General features: G+C 40.6%; 1 protein-coding gene across 5 annotated transcripts in view; it reads right to left on the bottom strand.

Annotated features, from left to right (window-relative positions):
* Positions 1-21285, bottom strand: part of MYO3B (myosin IIIB) — a 635651-nt gene that overhangs the window by 396066 nt on the left and 218300 nt on the right. For all 5 annotated transcript variants that reach the window (XM_073633937.1, XM_073633938.1, XM_073633935.1 and 2 more), the window contains exon 8: positions 2831-2896. In XM_073633937.1, the coding sequence (XP_073490038.1) occupies positions 2831-2896 (66 nt within the window). The remainder of the gene's footprint in view (positions 1-2830; positions 2897-21285) is intronic.

Consider the following 21285-nt stretch of genomic DNA (forward strand, 5'->3'; position numbering starts at 1 on the left):
TGTTTTTTTTTAAACTATCAAATGTCTCCCGAAATTTTGCCCGTGTGTCCATAGGGTTCAATATTGAGTTGGCCCACCTGTTGCAGCTACAACAGTTTCAACTCTTCTGGAAAGGCTGTCCACAAGGTTTAGGAGTGTGTCTATGAGAATATTTGACCATTCTTCCAGAAGCGCATTTGTGAGGTCATCAGGTACTGATGTGGACGAGAAGGCCTGGCTCACAGTTTCTACTCTAATTCATCCCAAAGGTGTTCTATCGGGTTGAAGTCAGGACTCTGTGCAGACCATTCGAGTTCCTCCACCCCAAACTCGCTCAACAAGTCTTTATGGACTTTGTTTGTGCACCGGTGCACAATCATGTTGGAACAGAAAGTGGGCATCCCCAAACTGTTCCCACAAAGTTGGGAGCATGAAATTGTCCAAAATATCTTGGTATGCTGACGCCTTAAGAGTTCCCTTCACTGGAACTAAGGTGCCAAGCCCAACCCCTAAAATAAATAACCCCACCCCATAATCCTCCTACACCAAATGATTTGTACCAGTGCACAACGCAAAGTCCATAAAGACATGGATAAGTGAGTTTGAGGTGGAGGAACTTGACTGGTCTGCACACTCAAGTATGTCCTGACCTCTACCATATAGAACACCTTTGGGAGGAATTAGAACGGAGACTGCAAACCAGGCCTTCTTGTCCACATCAGTGCCTGACAAATGCGCTTCTGACTTTGTGGACAGTCTTCCCAGAAGGGTTGAAGCTGTGATAGCTGCAAAGGGTGGGCCAACTCAATATTGAACCCTATGGACTAAGACTGGGCCAATGGCAGAGAGAGCTGATCGTAGTGTTCTGGCAGGGGGCCATCCCCCTGTCATAACACAACAGCTCAGTGGGGGAGATCAGTGGACTAACCTAGCAGCGGCTCCAACCGGAGCTGACAGTTTTTTTGTGGGTTGCACGAAAAAACGAATAGTGTGTACCCAGCTTTAGAATGGGATGCCATTAAAGTTCATGTGCGTGTAAAGGCAGGCACCCCAATACTTTTGGTAATATAGTGTGTGTGTGTGTATATATATATATGTATATATATATATATATATATATATATATATATATATATATATAAATATTGTGACTTGTGACAGAGAAAATCTCTGTCGCTATACGTTTATAGGAAAAGGTGACCCAGGAGTCTCATTAAGGGTTAATGCAAGGTTCAGAACTAGCATCTCTCCAGATTCGGTAGTTCTGAATCAGAACATTCAATCCTGGGTCCAGGTTTTGCTAGACGCCTGCAACCTGGCTCACTACACAGGTGTGCAGGGTCATTATATAGTCAGGTCTGAGAATTGCTCAAAGCTCTCATTTTGGAGACAGCTTCCAGTTTGAAGATGGAAGGTTTCATCCGGGATCAGGGGCCCCAGCCAGAAGCCACGGGACAGAGGTCTCATCAAGGGGTCAGAGGACCCAGCCACAAGCCAGCAGGGCTCGGTTCCAGAATTAAAGTCAGCTCCTATCAGGGGTGTCAGGAGAACCCCAATCCCTAGGCCAGAGGTGGGCCATGCAGCAGGGAGCTGCAACTGAAGGCTAGAGAGCCAAGTGTGCGAGAGAACTGAATGACACAGTCAAAGGACTGGTAAGAGGAGCAGCAGTGCTGCCAACACGTAAGCCAGGTGGCTTGGTATTTTCGTTAATTCATTTTTGTGCAAGAAACCCCTGCGTGGGCAACTAGTGTATAAGTGAACTTTTCCTTTACTCAACAAAAGTGGGCTGTCACGCTCTAAATCTACAGTTTGGACTGGCGCAGCTCATTGTAAATGCACCTGCTACTTGAGTTTAATCAACCCAACCTCACTATATATATATATATATATATATATATATATATATATATATATATATATATGTATATATATATATATATATATATATATATATATATATATTATATATAATTTATATATGCTGTATATACACACACACGCAAATGTTTTGCCTTGCATTTCTATTTTAAACTGAATGAGTTATTTTACAAGGTGAGGGTTCACATATACTTTAAGGCTTTTACGCTTACACTACTACGTAAGCACATTCGTCACAGAATTCCTTTAAGGGAATAAAATTAGAACATATAATTTGTGTATCTCACTTTATTATAAGTATTATTAGTATGTACACTGCTCCATTAGCAACAGGATCATAACCTTTTTTGCTAATGCACCAAAAAGTCACTAGTAATAGAATTCTCACTCCTCAACGAGCAATCAGTTTTGACACAGTATACAAATTGTTCTTCTTAATGTGCCCAAATGTCAGCATCAATATGTCCCTCAGGTCTACTGCTCTTGAAACCTCATTCTCAGTCCCGCAAGCTGTCTTTCCATATGAAACACAAAGTAGCCGCAAAAGGATGCAGACAGCGTCCAGTTTATGAACATCTAGGTGGGAATGCAGGCCCAGCTTAGTTATCCCAACATTCCCAATATTCATGCACAATGATGCCATTACATTGCTGCTCTGTGAACCAAGGCCCAGTTCCTCTACAAGCCAACGAATAGTCCTGATGCAACAATCCTTATTCTCAGAGCTTAAAATCTGTCATACGGATCAGGGAATTGGCAGGGAATACAATCATCGTAATTTCTGTTTGGCTGTCCTAGGTTTTGAATTTGAAAAAAGGTAAGGATTAACAAAAATAAGAACTTAGGGCTACTCTATTTTCACACTCTAGAGAGAAGATATGCTTAGTTTGTAAATGGACATATGCTTACAAAACCAGTTGGTTGTTAGATGATCATGCAATCGTTTAGAAATTGAAACCACATAGTAACTTACTGTGCAATAAAGTGGCTGAATCCTCTACACCATTGTCCTGGATGAAGAAGGGTTGGTGGAGGGTTCCTATCAGGAAACAAAAATGTAAATGTATAACATTAGATACATGCATAATACTGGGGAAAAAATGTATTTATTATTTATTTATTTTTGGTAAGGCTAATAATATGAGTGTCCTCCTGATCCTGCAAAGTGTGGACTTGTATTCCTTTGTTTAAGAGGTAGAATAAAAAACCACAATACAATACCCTCCCCGTGGGACACCATCATTTTGCCCGGTGTTCAGACTAGTGCCACATCTACCAAAAGGACTGATAATGAATATCCAGATCACTATAGAATACTGATCGCTACAATACATGAAGCTCTGGCTAATGTACTCTATCCCAAGAGATCTATACACAACAGACTCTCACTATCTCATTCGTTTCACAGATTTGGCGCAATGTGATACATGCTGATAGATACAGAGTTATTGTGTATCTATGTGTCAGCATATCTGTATCTTTTGTACTCAAGCTTAGGACACAAAAAATTTGAAGGTGAAAAAAGTCAAAAACATGGACAGAAAGGCTGTAAAGTGTTTTACATGAATGTTCACATCAAAAAAGAAGTGTACATTTTATTTAAAGCCCAACTCCAGGATATTAGCAACCCCCTCACTCCCCCCTCTAACTAACCACTGGAATGAAATAAACAAAAAAGTGCCCATTTTAAAGTGAGACTTAACCCATCGATTTAGTTGTTTCCCAAAACAGTTATATCAAAGGCATGCAGTGAATGATAACTGTCACAGGAACTTGTGTTGTCAACTGAGCTGTCAAGCCATCAAATGGCTGGTGTCCTAACATTTCACATGTGCAGCTAAATGGCAACTGCACATCAAACAGAGGCCAAGATGGCAGCTTCCTTGGCTCTAAACGATAGGGACATTTAGTTCCACTTTCTTTACCTAAAGCCACAGGCACATGACAGTCCTTCTCTTCTCTTCTCTTCTCTTCTGCTTACATCCAGGGGTCCTTCTTTGATTGTCCACATCTTTACCTGCATAGACATGTCCTATTGGTGGAGGTGAAACTTCCTGTGGCCCGATCCTCATAGGCTCCAGGAGGCAGGAGAACCCATGGAGACAGAGAAGGCACCAGTACTGAAGAAGATAACAAGTGGGGAAAAATCCCTAGGGGAGGAAATTCTTTTGTCTCCTAGTGAACACTGTGACTTTTATCCAATACACTCAAGGATGGCTTATGCCACATACACGCGACCGGTCTGTCCATCAGAATAAACTCTGAAGCACTTTCCGACAGAGTTCCGACGAAGTTCTGCTGAAACTGTTTTGCCTACACACAATCACACCAAAGTCCGACCGTCTAGAACGCGGTGACGTACACCACGTACGACGGGACTATAAAAAGGAAGTTCAATAGCGAGTAGCCAATAGTTGCTGTCTCGTACTTGCTTCAGAGCATGCATCGTTTTTGGTCTGTCGGAATAGCATACAGACAAACGGTTTTCCCGATAGGAACTGATTCCGTCGGAAAGATTTGAAACATGTTCTATTTCTAGGTCCATCAGAATTTTCGAAAGAAAAAGTCAGATGAAGCCCACGCACGATCGGAATGTCCGATGGAATGATTCCGTCGGACCTTTTCTGCCGGAAAGTCCGGTCGTGTGTACGCAGCATTAGGAAGAGATATTTGGAATAAAGACTGAGAAGTAAGATAATTGATGCACAATGCATTATCTAAATTTCATTTTCACCTGGAGTTAGGCTTTAAAGAAACAGGGGTAGACATATGAACAGGATTACCCAGTAAAGTGATGCTACCAAAAAATATTATACCTAGGGGCTGATTTTCAACTGAAGCAAAAGACAAAAAAGAGCTATTGTTCTTAGTCAATCAAGTAGTCGATTTTATTTGCTGACCTCCATTAGAAAAAAGAAAGAAGAACCTAGTTGGTTGCTTGAGACAACCCACTCCGCTGTCTGCATTTCCTCACAAGCATCAATTAGGCAAAACTTTCAGATTCTAACTTTGATTTTCCAGGGCAGTTTTTTCTTCCTTAGTGCTGACACTTTGATCTCAGGAAACCAATGAATGTATGCCCATCCAAGAATGGGTTAATTTAGGCTCAAGGGTTTTTGGCCTCTGCTGATTAAATACAGTGATGTGCATTTTAGCTCCATCAGACAATAGTTAAGCTGGGCGTGTATTATTGGACAAATCGCCCTAATGAGGGTGATGACTCTTTGTGCAAACACCCTAACTGTAATGAGCAATGAAGAGGAGAGTTACAGTTTCTCTATAACACAAATGGGTAAGGATTGAAATTCACATGTCCTGTGAGCAGCTAAAAAAAAAAAAAGTATATATTAAAAAAAAAAAGCCCTGCGTGTGGGGGGAAGTCAGGCATGTGTAAACACGCCAATAATATTCTACTGCGCATAGGTGTGATGGTCCAAATCAGAAAGAACTTTGTAATCAGAAGTGAATATTACTTTAGAGCCTTGCTGCCCTCTCGGACTGGGGTTGTCCTCAGAACACTGTTGAAGATAGATAAAAACAGAGGGTGCACTGGCCTAGTGCATTATTCAACAACAAAAAGTTTTAAAGATGAAATAAAAAATATAACTACTCACAAATGTAGGTAGTAAAAGCGCTCATCAAGCCACTGCAATTGCCTGCTATCTCTCAGCTTTGTCAAAGCCTCTAGCTCAAGGAGGACCTCACCAGGGTCCCTGCTGGTTGATGTATTTCGAGTCTGATGAAGGTCATGCCTTTGATATGCATCAGGAAGCAGGGACCCTGGTGAGGTCCTCCTTGAGCTATACTGACAAAGGTGGTTTGACGCCCCTGATGACGTCAACCTATGACGAAAGGTGTAGAGAAAGGTTGTGACGTAACGCGAGTGTGTTCCGGGACGCAGCAGTGTCATGTGAGTTTATTACTATAGTTCTAAATAATAAAATGGGATTAAGGATTTCTGTACCATGAGGCTTGTTTGTTTGTGTTTCATGGGAATATCATTTGTGCGGACCTAACGGTGTGATTACCATGATTGGAGCGTGGAAACCAGGGTGCTTGTATCCATCTCGCCTTTTCCTGATTAATCGCTGTGTGTTGAGATCGAGGGATCTTTTAATTATAATCCATGCCTGCTTGGCCCTTGTAATGAGGGTCCAAAGAAGAGGGTAAGCGGCAGTGTGTTCGGGTGCCGGTGGTGGTTCTCCTTTCCTGTCCACACATAGTGTACATCTTGTTAAGTGTGCTATCTTCAACCATATCTGAAGATCAACGGTTTATGGTCAGTTTTTCATGAGTACTGCACCTTTTCTATATAATGGTGGGAGATTGCAGCCACTTGCAGTGGCTTGATGAGCATTTTTACTACCTACATTTGTGAGTAGTTATGTTTAATTTTTTTATCTTTAATATATTTTTTGTTGGATAATGCACTAGGCCAGCGTGCCCTCTGTTTTTATCTATCTTCTCCAATGTTTAAACACGCCAAGTGTTGAAACTCCCATACTGGCCATGTCTTAGCACATGAGCAGGAAACCCACAGATGTGCACATGTACCACAGGGTTCTGCCAGGACCCAAAGCCCTGAGACACATCTGTGCATGTGCAGAAATGGCGGGGGAGCATTGTTCTTGCCTAGCCACAACATTTTTTTTCTAACACAGTAAAAAAAAGTCCAAATGTGAAAGAGGGAAGGGAAAATAAGTTTTAATTCAGGGTGAAAAGACCCTTATTTTGCTCTATTTTGCCCTCAAATCTCCAAATTCCTTTTTTTGGCTGCTGCGATCTGGCGTCCTGGTAGAGGGTGGCCACATTTGTCCCCCATGGTGCCACTATACGTAGGAACGTAGTCACCCCCTCTTGCTCATTCCCAAGATGGACAATGGACTATGGGATGTGTAATGTTTATAATAAATCAACAACCAACAGACACGGCTCATTTCAAACAACCGAAAGTGAGAAGGAAAAGTAGTGGTTTGGAAGTCCATGAAGGATATTACAAGAAGGCACAAAAACACAGTAAGAAACAATTTCATGAAAAGCAGATTACAGGGCTATGAAGCAATTGATGTTTATTGATTATTTTTAGAGAATAAGGATATCATTTAGTGTCACTTTAATAAATTACAACCTAGTGACATATGCAGTAAGTGATATGTAAACAAAACCATATTTAAGGTATAAATTGGCTGCGAGACATAACATTTGCAGTAAATGTGCAGTTTCTTTGCTTGAATTGCATTTGGATTTGGCAGTCTTTAGCAGAATTGGCCATCTGCCCACTCTCCAAACAAACATCTGTGGAACAGATGAAAAAACTGAGGTTCACTAGGACCAGCAGTTGGTAAGTCAGGCAGCTATTTTCCTGCTCTTAAATATTCAACTCACAGTGCATACAAAGCAGATCACATATCACTGAGAACAGCATTTGTAGAAAATTTGGAAAGGAAAGACCCGCTTTGCCCCTTGCAACCATTCTGATGTCATTCAAGTGAGAGCGTAATAAGAATAATATGATTACTGTGGGCTACATAGACACTTTATATTGGCCATACACAGGCAGAAATTGGTTAAAAGAAACTTGATTTCGGAAAGGGTCATTCAATCTTCTAATAAATAATGGGGGTTCACTTGAACATTGTTTCCAACAGCAATGATGAAAAAAAAAATGAAGGAAAGGATGGAAATTTTTTCTCGAATGAGCAACATTCTCACAGTGATTGTGATATTCATTTGGAAAACTACATTTATTCCGATAATTTAATCGATAATTAAATATCCATACCTAGAATTCATCTTTAACAGTTACATTGCTCCAGCTTGGCACAGGCACCATTCAGAAAAAATGCTATACTTTTCCTAAATTAATGCAAAGCCTTCTCTGATTGATGGGAAAGGCAGGGAGGTGGCATCACATCCTTCACCTCATCCAATCCGAGAAGGCTTTGCATTCATTAATTTCATACAGAAAATGGGAAGCATCTCTGAATGTTGCCTGCACTGAGCAGCCTACCTCCTGTATTCAGGATACAGAAGGACAGCTGCTCAGCATAAGACTCAGAACCAAGTGAAGATCACTGGAGTAGTGGTGTCTAGTTTAGTGAATGAACAATCATATAAACCGTGACAAGCAATATAAATAAAATAAATGAATAATGTGCACAAGTGAGTCCAAAAAGTCCTCTAATAGGGCATATAATGTCTATAAAAAGGAAACTTTAACATGTAGTGTCCAAAAAAAAATCAGTGACGATCTTCAACTTCATATATAAAATATAAGCGCATATAATATGGTGACAGTCTTTAACTTCAGATGTATGCATAAGGTGTGATAACAATTGCTAGTAGATCCACCACCCTACATCCCATGTTTCTGTCGGAGTAATGTGAGGATGCATGGTATATATTTTTTTATGTCCCTCTTCCCATATGATTACTACATGCAATATTTTTTTGTTTTTGATATATATTTTTTTCTTTTTAATATTGTCCTTCTTGCTTTCTGCCTTCAAGAGAACGAGGCTTGGAGCGATAACGTGTGACTCAGTGTAGTAAATTTCTTGTCTTTGTGACAAGTGGTGCCATGTTTTGGGTTATCTATACCTGACATGGCGATGTCTGGAGTCATATCCGCCCTTACATGTCTCCCTTAACAGCGGCGCCATGTTTTTGGTTGTCCAAGCCAGTTACTGTCTTACATGATGTCATATCCGCTCTTACATGTCTCCCCTAACAGCGGCGCCATGCTTTTGGTTGTCCAAGCCAGTTACTGCCCCACATGATGTCATATCCTCTTCTGTATATGAGAACGAGGCTTGGAGTGCACGCCTGGGCGCCATCTTGGCAGAACCCAGAAGTAATCCCCATAATTTTCATTCCAAATCAGATGGAGCTGCTACTTGTTATGGGAGTAATCAGTACCTATAAATACTCATCTAGTACAGTGGTCCAGCACCCCAGATGATGACTTTTAAGTCGAAACGTGTTGGTAGAACATGCTGAGACCACTGTCATCCTTTTTAAAAGCACTTGTTTTTACTGCTAAATGTGAGTGTATTTCCTTTGCTTTTTTATACAATAAACATGTTCCATACGAAATTACGCTATATGCCTTCTTTCTTCTTTTAACGGTAGGACTGATTGCCCATATCTGTTGACCCCACTCACATCCCACATCCAACTGGAGGTCATACCTGGATTGTGAACCTGATCCCCTTGGTATATCATACCACAAAGTTTTGATTTGACTCACTAGGTGTACACCTATTTGATTTCAATCCCTCTGGTAAGCTACTTCTGGTGTCTTTGGTGGTGGATCTACTAGAAATTTTTATCACACCTTACGCATACATCTGAAGTTAAAGACTGTCACCATATTATATGCACTTATATTTTATATATGAAGTTGAAGATCGTCACTGATTTTTTTTTTTTTTTTGGACATTGCATGTTGAAGTTTTCTTTTTATAGACATTATATGCCCTATTAGAGGACTTTTTGGACTTACTTGTGCACATTATTAATTTATTTTCTTCATATTGCTTGTCACGGTTTATGATTGTTCAAGCGCTGCACATTTCACCCATTTTTTACCTTTATTGCAACTTTATCCATTGCTGTGCTGGCTGCTACATTTTTACACTTTATCCATTGCTGTGCTGGCTGCTACATTTTTACACTTTTTTGGTTTATTTGGTTTTTTGACAGCACCGTATATATGTGTTTAGTGATTTCAGCTTTTAGGGGCATCGGCTAAGTATGGTATATACCCCAGCCCTCAAATTTTCCACTCACATTTTGAGTGGAAAATTGTTTCTGCCAAGCGGGGTTGAACGGGAGCCGTTCTCCCAACGATCACCCCATGGGAAGAGGAAAGCCGCCGGAGTACAGAGCAGAATAGCCGCTGTTACAGCTTACATTACAATTGCCGTCTGCTTGCTTGTGATTACACACAGCCCCGCCTCCTGACATGCGCCTGTGATAGACAGAATGCCAGTTCAATGCTGGGATGTGTTCTGTCTGTCACAGGCGTGGGGTCAGGAGGCGGGGCTGTGTGTAACCCCTGCTGACTTTTAATAAACTGAAAAAAGCCTGGAACTCCGCTTTAAAGCCTGGCCAGTAGCTCAGGACTTGAAATTTTGAGCCCGGGTATATACTATACATAGTTACATGCTCCAAGCTGAACCAATGTAACTATGCATGAAATATCCATATCTGAATACAAAGAAAATTTTAAAGTACTTTCGAATGATATTCATGAAGTGTACAATAGCATTATGAAATGTACTGATAAAATTTTTTTGTACAAATGTTCATATGAAAATCTATCAGTGTATATGCACACTAGTCTGCGTCATTGGCATTTGTTTGAGAGACGGAAAGATTAAGGAGTCGTCTATTGTAGGGCACGGTCTTTAATAGATTTGCTTGTACATAGCTCGGTATGTACAGAGGTTAGACATGTGCAATTAGTTTTGGTCAGAATAATAAATTCGGACAAATTTCTGGTTATGAATTAGTAATGAATTTTGTTGAAAATAATTTAATTTTGGTTCGTATATTCATTTTCTAACGAATTCCAATTTTTCTGAACGATTCAAATTTGGACTGGTCAAAAATGATCAACCGATTCAAATTCTGTGTAAAGAATAGCCGGTTGTTAGGGAGTGAGCCGGGAAGCCAGCCGCCGCATTCTAAACAACCGCTAACTATTTCCCCATTGACCGCTGAATGAATAAATGAATCCTGGCAATGAAATATGCAGAAAAAAACACAGTGGGGTCCCCTCCCAATCCATACCAGGCCCTTGGGGTCTGGTATGGATTTTAAGGAGAACCCCACGCCAAAATTTAAAATAAGACGATGTGGGGTCCCCCCCAAAATCTATACCAGACTCTTATCTGAGCATGCAGCCCAGCAGGCAAGGAAAGGGGAGGATGAGTGAGTGGCCCTCCCCCCTGAACCATACCTGTCCACATGCCCTCAACATAGAGGGTGCTTTGGAACAGGGGGGCTCTGCCCCCCGAAAGCACCTTGTCCCCATGTTGATGCGGACAAGGGCCTCTTCCCCACAAGGGCGGGGGGCTTATCGGAATCCTGAAGCCCCCTTCAAAAAGGAGGCCCCCAGATCCCTGCCCCCTTTTATGTTAATAAGTATGGGGTACATAGTAGAAAAATAATAAACAAAATGAGATTAAATGAAATGAAACTAAACTAAACAAATTCCAAAATGAATCAACTAAACAAAGTTAGTAACATAACAAATCTATCCAAAACAAAACAAATGTTTTAGTTTAACAGAGGTTAAATGTGATAGGCTTAAATTTGGTGTATCTTATTGTGGGAGGTGTGACTTTTGTCCATTTCTTATTGAGAGTAATGGCCTCACCCTCTCTACGGGACATAAACGTAAAATGTTTGTTACTCCAACACTTCATATTCCTGATAAATGCCTGCTGTACCATGTACTTGTATGAGAAAGTATCCTGTTATCTTTGTATTGCTTCCTTTATGTGAAATCCCTGGTGATCCCACCAGTCCATCTGCTATATAACTGTATTCTATTTTGTATGCTTTGCCTATGTATTGCACACTGCGCTCATTGTGCACACGGCACCAATAATGTTTTAATTACATTTGCATTCTTTCGAGTCCTAATTAGAAGGCCTGCCTTTGTAATGCCCATTGTTACCATAAAAGTACAATTTGAATATTATTGTGATACCTACGTAATCATGTGTATAAAAAGCTTCAATCGCACAGAATAAATAGAATAGTGATTTGGAAAGATGCTGAGTGTATCTTTTTGTGTCTGTTCACTACTGCAGTAGTTATTATTAATTTGGAACCATTAAAAAAATAGGAGGAAGGGAGTTTTCTATCTATAAAATTTCCAGAACATTAGATAATACACAGAGATGAAACATATCCTCCCACATAAGTTGTATATGTTTATCCGCAGCAATCTGTCCTGTACATCCATTCAAAGTCCATAATGTACACAGGATCTCTTAGCACTGAAAAGCTCTGAAAAGCAAGGGGCGAGAAGCTCATGTTACACTTGGCAGAGCTAAGTGAGAGCTGATTGGAGGGAAGGAACCCCCCCCCCCCTTTACACAGCACACAGGAACAGAGCTGAGGATGTTAAGGCAGGCTGTGTGTTGGAGCTCCCTCCCCTATCACCTTCTTACCTATAGGTGTCAGGAAGAATTGTCCGAATTGTCTCATGCAGATAGCAGAGGATTGAGGCAGCAGACAGAAATAACACTTAGTGCTCTGGGTTGATACACACTATATAGGGATTGCTTGGTTGGTTCATATTTCATGTCAGAGATTTACAACCACTTCAAATGTTTTGGTAGTGTCAAATGTGAAACATTGGGAGTATTCTACATCCTGAGCTAGTCCCTGATGATGGGCATACAGGTGAATACAATAAAATAAAATCCCTCAACATGAATTCTTATGGATTTGGGGTTTCGGGGTTAAATAAAAAAATGAATTTTAGTCTATTTTTATGATCAACAGTTGTTATATATTTTTTGTATAATGTTTTATATATTTTTCAAAGTTTTTTTTGAGTATTGTAGCTGTTCATTTTTTATGTTTGATTATTTCATTGTATTTGATTGATACAATCATCTGCTTTTGTTATTAGTAGAATGGTTTGTAGTTCAAGTTTATATTATCTATATTATAGGTGTGGTTTTATCTCATGTGGAATTCATCTTTGGAGGCTGCAATTATGTGGTCAGTGGTCATTGGTCATTGGTCTCATCCTTCCTTCTTTTTCCACCTTCAGGGTTAAGCCTAACCTCACAGCCGGCAATCCTCCCTTTTTTCCTGCTGGTAGAGTGTTTTTGGCGCCATCTGGCACTTGACGTCATAGCGTCAAGTGCCTACATGTGTTGTGACATTTAGCATCATGACATTTATATGCGTTGTGGCGCTATTTATGTGCCGGCAAGATGATGTAATGCTGCCAGCATTGTCTGGTGGGCTTTTTCCTGGTTGGATGGAATGAGCAGGTTGATGGGATGCCTTGGGTTTAAGGGAATGGGCTGGCTCTTTGGTGAATTCCAGCAGTGTTCCCCACCTCCCTGGGTGCATTTTCACTGCCTATTACAGCATTTATAGGTGTGTATTGCTATGGGATTTGTGTACCCTCTGAGGAAGTTGGGATACCAACGAAACCGGTCAGGCTTCTTTTTTTTCTCCCCCAGTGATTCTGATGGTGGTGCATGCCTGGCTCCTTACATAATGAATGGACCTTCTGGCTTTATACTTTGAATGAAGATTTCTCCATCTGGAGTTCAATAACAGTGAGATGACTTTTGCTTTCCTATATGGTCATCTGTGCATTTGGGCTCTTATTTCCATGGGTGGTTTTCTAACCTTACATGTGATGTCTCGATGGGATGGTGCCTGTACAGATCTATATGTGAATGTTGTTTGGCTGCACTCCTGTGACCAATTTTCAGTTGACAGCGGGCTGGAGCCCGCTATCGGCTGACGTGACAGAGCCGGTCCAGGCTCAGGCAAGATTGCGACAATGAAGTCAGGATCTGCCCACATGGCTGGACCAACACCCAGTTCAACCTCTCAGCAAGCCGCTGAGAGCCTGAGCCAGCCGCTCATGTTCCCTCCACAGCCTAGCGCTTCAGTGAGTGAGGAGGGGCAGAGCAGAGAGCTGCTAACTCAGTCACCAGCTCTCTGCTCAGGGAGCCCTGAGCGATCGGCGGTGTTAGATCGCTCTGTTCTCAGTGTTAGAGCCGCGCGGGGGACAGATGCAGCATCCACCTAGGTAAGTTTGATTCTACAATTAAAAAAAGTCCATACTCCTCTTTTAAATCCACCTGCAGACACTCTAAATACTTGGAGTGTCAACAGCTCTTAGAAGATGTGTGTGTGTGTATATATAACATTTACATTCTGGCTATACCACCCCAAAGTGCTGAATTTCATTATATACACAGCGATCACGTTTGTGACATTATATTACAAGTGGATCTAATGAGCCCATTTGAACCTGCCTATGATGATTGCTACATACTTGCATACCATGAATGATGAATGATAGTTCTCAGCAATATTTGACAACTTCAATGAGCCCTTAAATTCCTGGTATTGACCCATATGGAAACCTTGGACCAATCCAAGCTGCAAGCTGCAACTCTTTAACAATTTTGTTGATTACCTAGTTTCACCGTGAATGAATCTTCTACTGCTATGAGCATTCATTGTAAAATTAAGCACACTCTCTTCTTATGGGACTCAAGGAACTTTGACTTCACTATCCTTTTTATATTATAAGTATTTAGCACATTCTTTGATTTATTATTTACAAGATATATATATATTGAATGTATAAGTCATTGAATGTATAAGTCATAACTTCATTTATATGCTTTGTTTGGGATGTTCATATGTACTTAATATTTATGGATCATTTAAGCCCTGTTCAAATATCACAATGCAATAATGAGCGGTCCCGCTTGCAATTTTAAAAGCGTGATTTACATGTCGTGCATAGGGCAGCCCATTCATTTTAATAGGCTGCCTTATGCGAATTTGTTGCCCAAAAGAATCTACTGCTCATTTTTGAGCAACAAGCTTAGCACGATTTTTGAAAAACTTGTTTTGCTGTGATTGCAGCACAATTTTGTTATGCGACAATCACTGCAGAATTGCACCACATTTGGGATGCCATTAAGCATAATGGCACCCAAACACATGTTGCGCATTTTGCCGCAATTTGGATTCCAAATTGCCTAATGTGAACAGGGCTCCCAGGGAGGTCAAATATTTTAAATGGGTACACCTACAGTATTTGCCTTCAATGTCAAGGGACCCAGTAGATATTAAAAACTGTGCAGTTTTGTAAAATGTTAATTAATTTTTTTGTCATACCAGTGGGCCATTTAGGCAGCAGCAGCCTTACTGACAAGCTCCCAGTCAGATTCTCCACATCCTGTCTTGTTGTTAGGACAAGAAAACCATTGGACACTCACTAGCAGCATTACAGAAGTGAAAACCAATGTTTTGGCATCCTACCAGCAAGGCAGGACATGGGGATTGCTGACTGAGAGTTTTTCAACCAGGCTTCTGGGCGGGCCCAAGTGGCTTACAACTATAACAAAATTATTAAAGTATTAGTAAAGGCAAAACTTTTTTACTTTCTTTTGGATAGAATGGAGAGGAATTAGAACACCTGTCAGTTTTTAATGCTGTCCGTGACTCCATTAAGAAGATTCACCCTCTTTATTTCTCCTGTTTACCATTATCATTAAAAGTGAAAGCAAAAGAAATCCCAAATTTTGGGCTATCCCCAGAAAAGTAATAGAGGTTAAATCTTTCAATGGGGACACTATTTCTGGCAACCTGGGGGTCCCCAAAGAATTCCCTTATTTTGCAGGAATTTCCTCCCATTTTCTGTTTGGCTCTGGGACAGAAAGTGAACGAAAAATCTCTGCAATGGAACACAGATGGTAAAAAGAAAAATCTGACGGGGTTTAACCCTCCCTTAAGTTTTGCCTATAGTTCTACTTTAAAGTGGTTGTATACCTTTATTTGTAACTTTTACCTACAGGTAAGCCTATAATAAGGCTTACCTGTAGGTAAAAAAAATATCTCCTAAACCTGTAAGGTTTAGGAGATATTCCCCTCGCAATGAGCCGCTGACTGCAGCGGCGCATGCGCACAGGGACTCTCGGCTGACAGCCCGGCAAACTCCGGAGCTTGCCGGGCAGAAGTCTCCTGTGCGCATGAGCGGGAGTGACGACATCGCGGCTCCGGCCACTCACAGCGCCGGAGCCGCGATACCCGGAAGACACGCCGAGGGGAGATGTCAGCTCCCTCGGCGTGGACAGGGTGAGATGCCGGCGCCTCGTTCTAAGGTAAGTATCTCATAATGAGCTAGTATGCGGTGCATACTAGCTCATTATGCCTTTTCCCTTGCAGGTGTAAAAAAAAAAAAAGACAGCGGGTATACAACCGCTTTAATGAACATTTTCCAAAGTAGTACAGTTTTTTAAAACCAACTTGAGCCCCTTGTCTGCATAAAATATCCTCTGGAAAAGTGAATTTTACCTTTAAGATGAAGCAAATGGACCTGATGTGGGGCACACCTTTACATTTCACCAGAGAAGAAGAATATTCCAAAACTGTGAATGTTATATAATCAAGGTGCCAAACTGTTATTTCACATAGTAAACATGCTATAGAAAAAACAGAGTAAGCAAGAAGAAAGAGAAGGGAATAGAAAGGAAAATACCATTAAAAAAAAGGAATAACTTGGTAATATACGAAATGGGTAAAATATGAAGCCATTTATATCTTTGAAAATCTAGATGCAGCCAAAATCAAGCCTGCCGGAAGGCTTTTACCCTGCAGGGCCTGGGGCTAATACCCTTTTTGCCCTTTTATTAATATAGTTTGCCTGTCCACTGCCTCAAACGTAAACAAATGAATGCAAATGAATTCAAATCATTCCACCAAAAAAGGCCACACTAAGTTCTAATTAAACCCACATGCCATATGACAAATAAAAATTATACACCTAAAACGGTGTTGGTTTCTGGCAGAATTTCTTGCTATACTCTGCAAAATTCAACCTCCTTGACTCCAAATTGTCCTTGAATTAACAGATGTTCAATTAACCAGTCAAATAAGCAGTCACATTCCATTTCTTCTTTACATCTTACAAAAATGCTAACTCAGTGTTCAGTAACTTCTCTGTATATTGGCCCACATGCTTCAAACCAAACTTTTTAGCTGCAAAAGAAAACTGAGCTACAAGAAACAAATGCCAGTTATTACTACCAAGAAAAAACCTCAATTATCAGAAACTTTAAAAGACAAGTTCCAAGACATGGGTCCTGTCAGGAGCAAAAGGTAGACTGTGTGGTAGATGGAGGAGAGATGGAAAGGGCAATGCGGAGGTGTCACTGCTTTAGTCTAGAATAGAAGCCAGGAGGGCTTTAGACCATTAGAAATCATCCATAACTGAAATCAGGGACTTATTCTGAGACTTCAGAACAAAAATTTGATGGCCTTACATAAATTGCACGTGGATTACAATGCAGAATGTGTAAATACACCACTTTCTATTCGTTTTGGATATAGCGTGGAAGGGTTAGAGACTCTGTTAAGTTTTTATGGCTGTTTACGTCCTCAGTGACAAGATTTACCCCCAATTTGTCCTGCTTGCCACTGTCCCCAAGACGGAAAGTGAGGGGTAATCCGAAATTTCAGAGTTGTCATTACAGCAAGAGGTGACAGCTGATAAAATGGTAATTTTATTACTTTATGGAGATTTCCCATTTCTTGTTGTGTCCCAAGAACAGTAAGTGTAGGGAAATTTCCCCAGTGGGAGACAGATAGCAAACATATTCCCAGATAGGGGATTTATTTTCCTATTCTATCCAAAGCAAAAAAAAAACAATTCTTTTAATACACTTTAAATAGACTTTGTCAATGTGTTAATTCAAGCCCTGACCTACATTTACTTTACTTACTTTCCCTGTTCTACCCTTAAGCTCCATAATGCCGGATACTTCTAGGTATGGTTGAGGGGGGATTGACTACTTTCCTTGATGCACTGTTTGGGTCTAGCAACCAGATCCAAACACTGCTAAGTAAGGAATAGGAAACATTATCAACCCTGTGTTCTGACAGCACTGACCACGGAACAATTACACAGGGTTAGACCAATAAGGGAACAGTGCTACAGTATAGTATTGGTGAGTAGGGGCTGGGCTTTAAAGAGACATTAGTGGTCGGAGATGAGCAACATACAATGTACCTTTTTCTTTTATAAATGCCTTAACACATGTAGTCATAGATGGGCAGAGTACAATGCTCTCCTGTTGAGATTCTATTTATATCCCTGGAGGCCACTGTAATTGAAACATCTACATGATACAATATATATATTATATATGGCACTGTGCAAAAGTCTTAGGCATGTGTAAAGAAATCCTGTAAAGTAGGAATACTTTATATATATATATATATATATATATATATATATATATATATATATATATATATATATTGTTTATTTGTATTCATTTACAAAATTCAAAGTGAGCCAACAGAAGAAAAATCTAAAATCTAAATTTGGTTTGACTACCCTTTGGCTTTAAACTAGCATCAGTCCATGCACACTTTGTATACTTGTAGAAAGTCAGGGATTTTGTAGGATTAGAGTCAGGTGTATAATTAACCAATTATACCAAGTAGGTGCTAATGATCAGCTTGCTCTTTTGAAGACGCACAAAGAAACGTTCAACATTGAGGACTGTAGACGCAGTGGTTGGCCAAGGACACATCATGCTTACTTCCCTTCAACATTGGAAGATGTCCAGCAGTGCAGGTACACCCATCTACTGCCTGGAGAAGTCTGGCCAAAAGTGGCCATTTTGGAATAATTGCGACCAAAAAGCCATTGCCGACGAGGAACCGGGGTGCAGAAAAATGGCAGCAGATACTCTGGACTGAGGAGTCAAACATTGAAATATCTAGCTGTAGCAGGAGACAGTTTGTTTGGTGAAGGGCTGGAGAACAGTACAACAATGAGTGTCTGCAAGCAACAGTGAAGCATGGTGGGGGTTCCTTGCAAGTTTGGAGCTGCATTTCTGCAAATGAAGTTGGAGATTTGGCCAGGATTCATGGTGTCCTCAATGCTGAGAAAATACAGGCAGATACTTATTCATCATGCCATACCATCAGGGAGGCGTGTGATTGGCCCCAAATTTATTCTGAAGTCATTAAGAACTATCTTCAGCGTAAAGAAGAACAAGGAGTCCTGGAAGTGATGGTTTGGCCCCAAGAGAGCCCTGATCCCAACATCATCAAGTCTGTCTGGGATTACATGAAGACAGAAGGATTTAAGGCAGGATACATCCACAGAAGAACTGTAGTTAGTTCTCCAAGATGTTTAGAACAACCTACCTGCCGAGTTACTTCAAAAACTGTGTGCAAGTGTACCTAGAAAAAGAATTGATGCTATTTTGAAGGGTGGTCACACCAAATATTGGTTTGATTTGGATTTCTCTTCTGTTCATTTACTTTCCATTTTGTTAACTAATAAAAAAGTACTATTAACACGTCTATTTTGAAAAGCATTCTAAATTTACAGCATTTTTCACACCTGCCTAAAACGTTTGCACTGTAGTGTATACTGTAATAGCTGGTACACACTAAAGGCTTTTTTTCTGCCATTGGCTGAGTGTGCTGATTTGAAGTCGGTCAGCTGCTGGTTTTTCAGCATGCCTGTCCTACAGAAGCTGGCCAAACGGCCGACTTATGTCGAACAGACCAGCATGCACATGGCCCGAATGTCGGTCAGTTTGTTTTTAACTGTAAAATGTCTCCTGATATTCACCCTGTGTGTACCTGGCTTAAGACCCCACTTTCGTCAAGAGAGTTGTCAGTATATGCAAATTTTGAAGTTTAGGTAAAATGGCAAATCAATATAAATACAGATTTCATGCAGAACTGACAGTGGATTCTGTGAATTTTAAAGGAATGTATAAACACACCAAAAGGTTTTCCAATGTATTTGACTGAATTTGTTTTGGCAGAAATAAATTTAGAAGGCAGTGAACTGATGTATAATATTGGCTATGTTCTAGGTTTATTTTTGTCTTCTAGTCAATTCCCACATATAAGCAGAAATGACTAAACATATTACACTTCTGTTGTACCAACAATAACGCTGGATTGTAAAGCGTGGCATCCAAGGTGCCGTAATTTATCCAGTGTCAATGTCACAGCTGGCAAGAGGAAATGTGTCATCGCTCCACAATAAGACCAATGGCACGCTCCATTGACTGCCATTTGCTTTTACATTAAGCAATCTGCCTAATTACATCCATTCGCAAGCTTAGAGTTTACAGCAGACAGAATGATATCGCTTTCGACCTCTAGACATATTATAGTAGGAAACAGGGAGATAAAATATAACATTGCTTTGTATCACATTTGTTTTATTTACTTAGCCAAGCATGGTAATGTCATCTTTTCTAGGTATTCCAGAGTACTCTGCTATGAACAGATTGTATAATTACGCCGTACAAAATAATCTCTAATAGACAAAGATTAGCCTAGGCTCACAAACACCTGTCAATGTAAGTGCATGGCACCACTCTAGACAAAAACCTGTGCGAGGTTTACAAGCGACTGGGGCAATGATAGATTGTCAGGAAAGCATAAACTTTTGTAAACTATATGATAAACTATTCCAAAAACACATTTTTTCATCTTTGGGAAATATAATTAGGGAGCCATCTGTTGGGGGGTGGATCTTCCAGCAAACAATTACGTGCATGCACTATTAACTGTGCGACCGTGAAGAGGTGGTAAATCCAGCACGCAGTGAGCGATGCAGTCTACAATACATCTGTCTGCATGTGTCAAACCGAAGCATATACTCAACATGACGCCGAGGGGAAAAATGGTAGATTTGTATACAATGTTAAGGCAGTCCTCTAGCCAAAACCTTTGTTTGGTTTAGTTTGAAGACATCTTTCAGGTCTTTATTGCTGCCTCCCAAAGGGAACAATACTCCAATTATCCAATACTAACAGAATAATATTTGTTTGGTATTAGGTTGTAAAATTTACACTTGTATCCTTGGATCACACAGGCAAACCTGGAGCAGCCTTATGCCCCGTACACACAAGCGGAATTTCCGTCGTAAAAAATCTTGGATGGTTTTTCCGTCGGAATTCCATTCAAGCTTGGCTTGCATACACATGGTCACACAAAAGTTCTCTGAACTTACGACCGTCAAGAACGTGGTGACATACAACACTACGACGAGCCGAGAAAATGAAGTTCAATGCTTCCGAGCATGCGTCAAATTGTTTCTGAGCATGCGTGTTTTTTTGCGCGTCGGAATTGCATACAGACGAACGGAATTTCCGATAGGAACTTTTTTTGTTGGAAAAATAGAGAACCAGCTCTCAATCTTTTGCTGGCGGAAATTCAGACAGAAAAAGTTGGATGGAGAATACACACGATCGGAATATCCGACCAAAAGCTCCCATCACACTTTTTTTGACGGAAATTCAGACCGTGTATATGCAGCATAAGCTGATAGATAGGCACTAATATTTGAACTAAAGCCAAAACTCTGTTTTTTTTTTTCATTTTTCACAGAGTGTGGGAGAGAGTGTGGGAGGGTAATTTTTGCCATCTTTGTCCTTTGGGAAGATTTCCCTTTACTGCCTTCTCATAGCCACAGCAAAAAGTCATAGGAAATCCATCCAAATTAGGGAAATCCCCATTCCCCATATCACCAGAATGAGTGTCCCTACTGCATAGGGGTGCAGAGCCTGTTGCATTAGGGTGTGCACCCCAGAGCAAAAAGAGTATATCAGTGTCAGTAGAGCAGAGATTGGTGTCAGTAGGGTAGTGGACGGTGTC

This window comes from Aquarana catesbeiana, linkage group LG06 (genome assembly GCF_042186555.1).
Source record: "Aquarana catesbeiana isolate 2022-GZ linkage group LG06, ASM4218655v1, whole genome shotgun sequence".
NCBI lineage: Eukaryota > Metazoa > Chordata > Amphibia > Anura > Ranidae > Aquarana > Aquarana catesbeiana.